At 49.8% G+C, this 257-nt stretch overlaps 1 protein-coding gene across 1 annotated transcript in view; it reads right to left on the reverse strand.

Moving 5' to 3' along the window:
- EMH_0028880 (heat shock protein 40, putative) overlaps positions 1-257 on the reverse strand; it is a gene marked incomplete at both ends in the record, with an annotated part of 2929 nt that overhangs the window by 2587 nt on the left and 85 nt on the right. Inside the window, 2 exons of the mRNA XM_013494213.1 lie at positions 77-158; positions 247-254. Of these exons, the coding sequence (XP_013349667.1) occupies positions 77-158; positions 247-254 (90 nt within the window). The remainder of the gene's footprint in view (positions 1-76; positions 159-246; positions 255-257) is intronic.

Here is a 257-nt window from a genome sequence, read left to right on the forward strand (position 1 = left end):
GTGTTCTATTGAGAATAATAAAAGGGTTTAAACACCTCTCTAGGGTTTAGGGTTTAGGGTTTAGGGTTTAGCGTACAGAATACATTCGCACCCCCGGGGCCCCCACTGGGGGCCCCCCCGCCGCCCTTGAGGCCCTCCTCGCCGAACTTATCATATATCTGCATGCAGACGCAAACCCTAAACCCTAAACCCTAAACCCTAAACCCTAGAGTGTAAACCCTAAACCCTAAACCCTAAACCCTAAACCCTAAACCCTA

The sequence above is a fragment of the Eimeria mitis genome, genomic scaffold, assembly GCF_000499745.2.
Source record: "Eimeria mitis Houghton genomic scaffold, Emh_scaff1075, whole genome shotgun sequence".
Lineage (NCBI taxonomy): Eukaryota > Apicomplexa > Conoidasida > Eucoccidiorida > Eimeriidae > Eimeria > Eimeria mitis.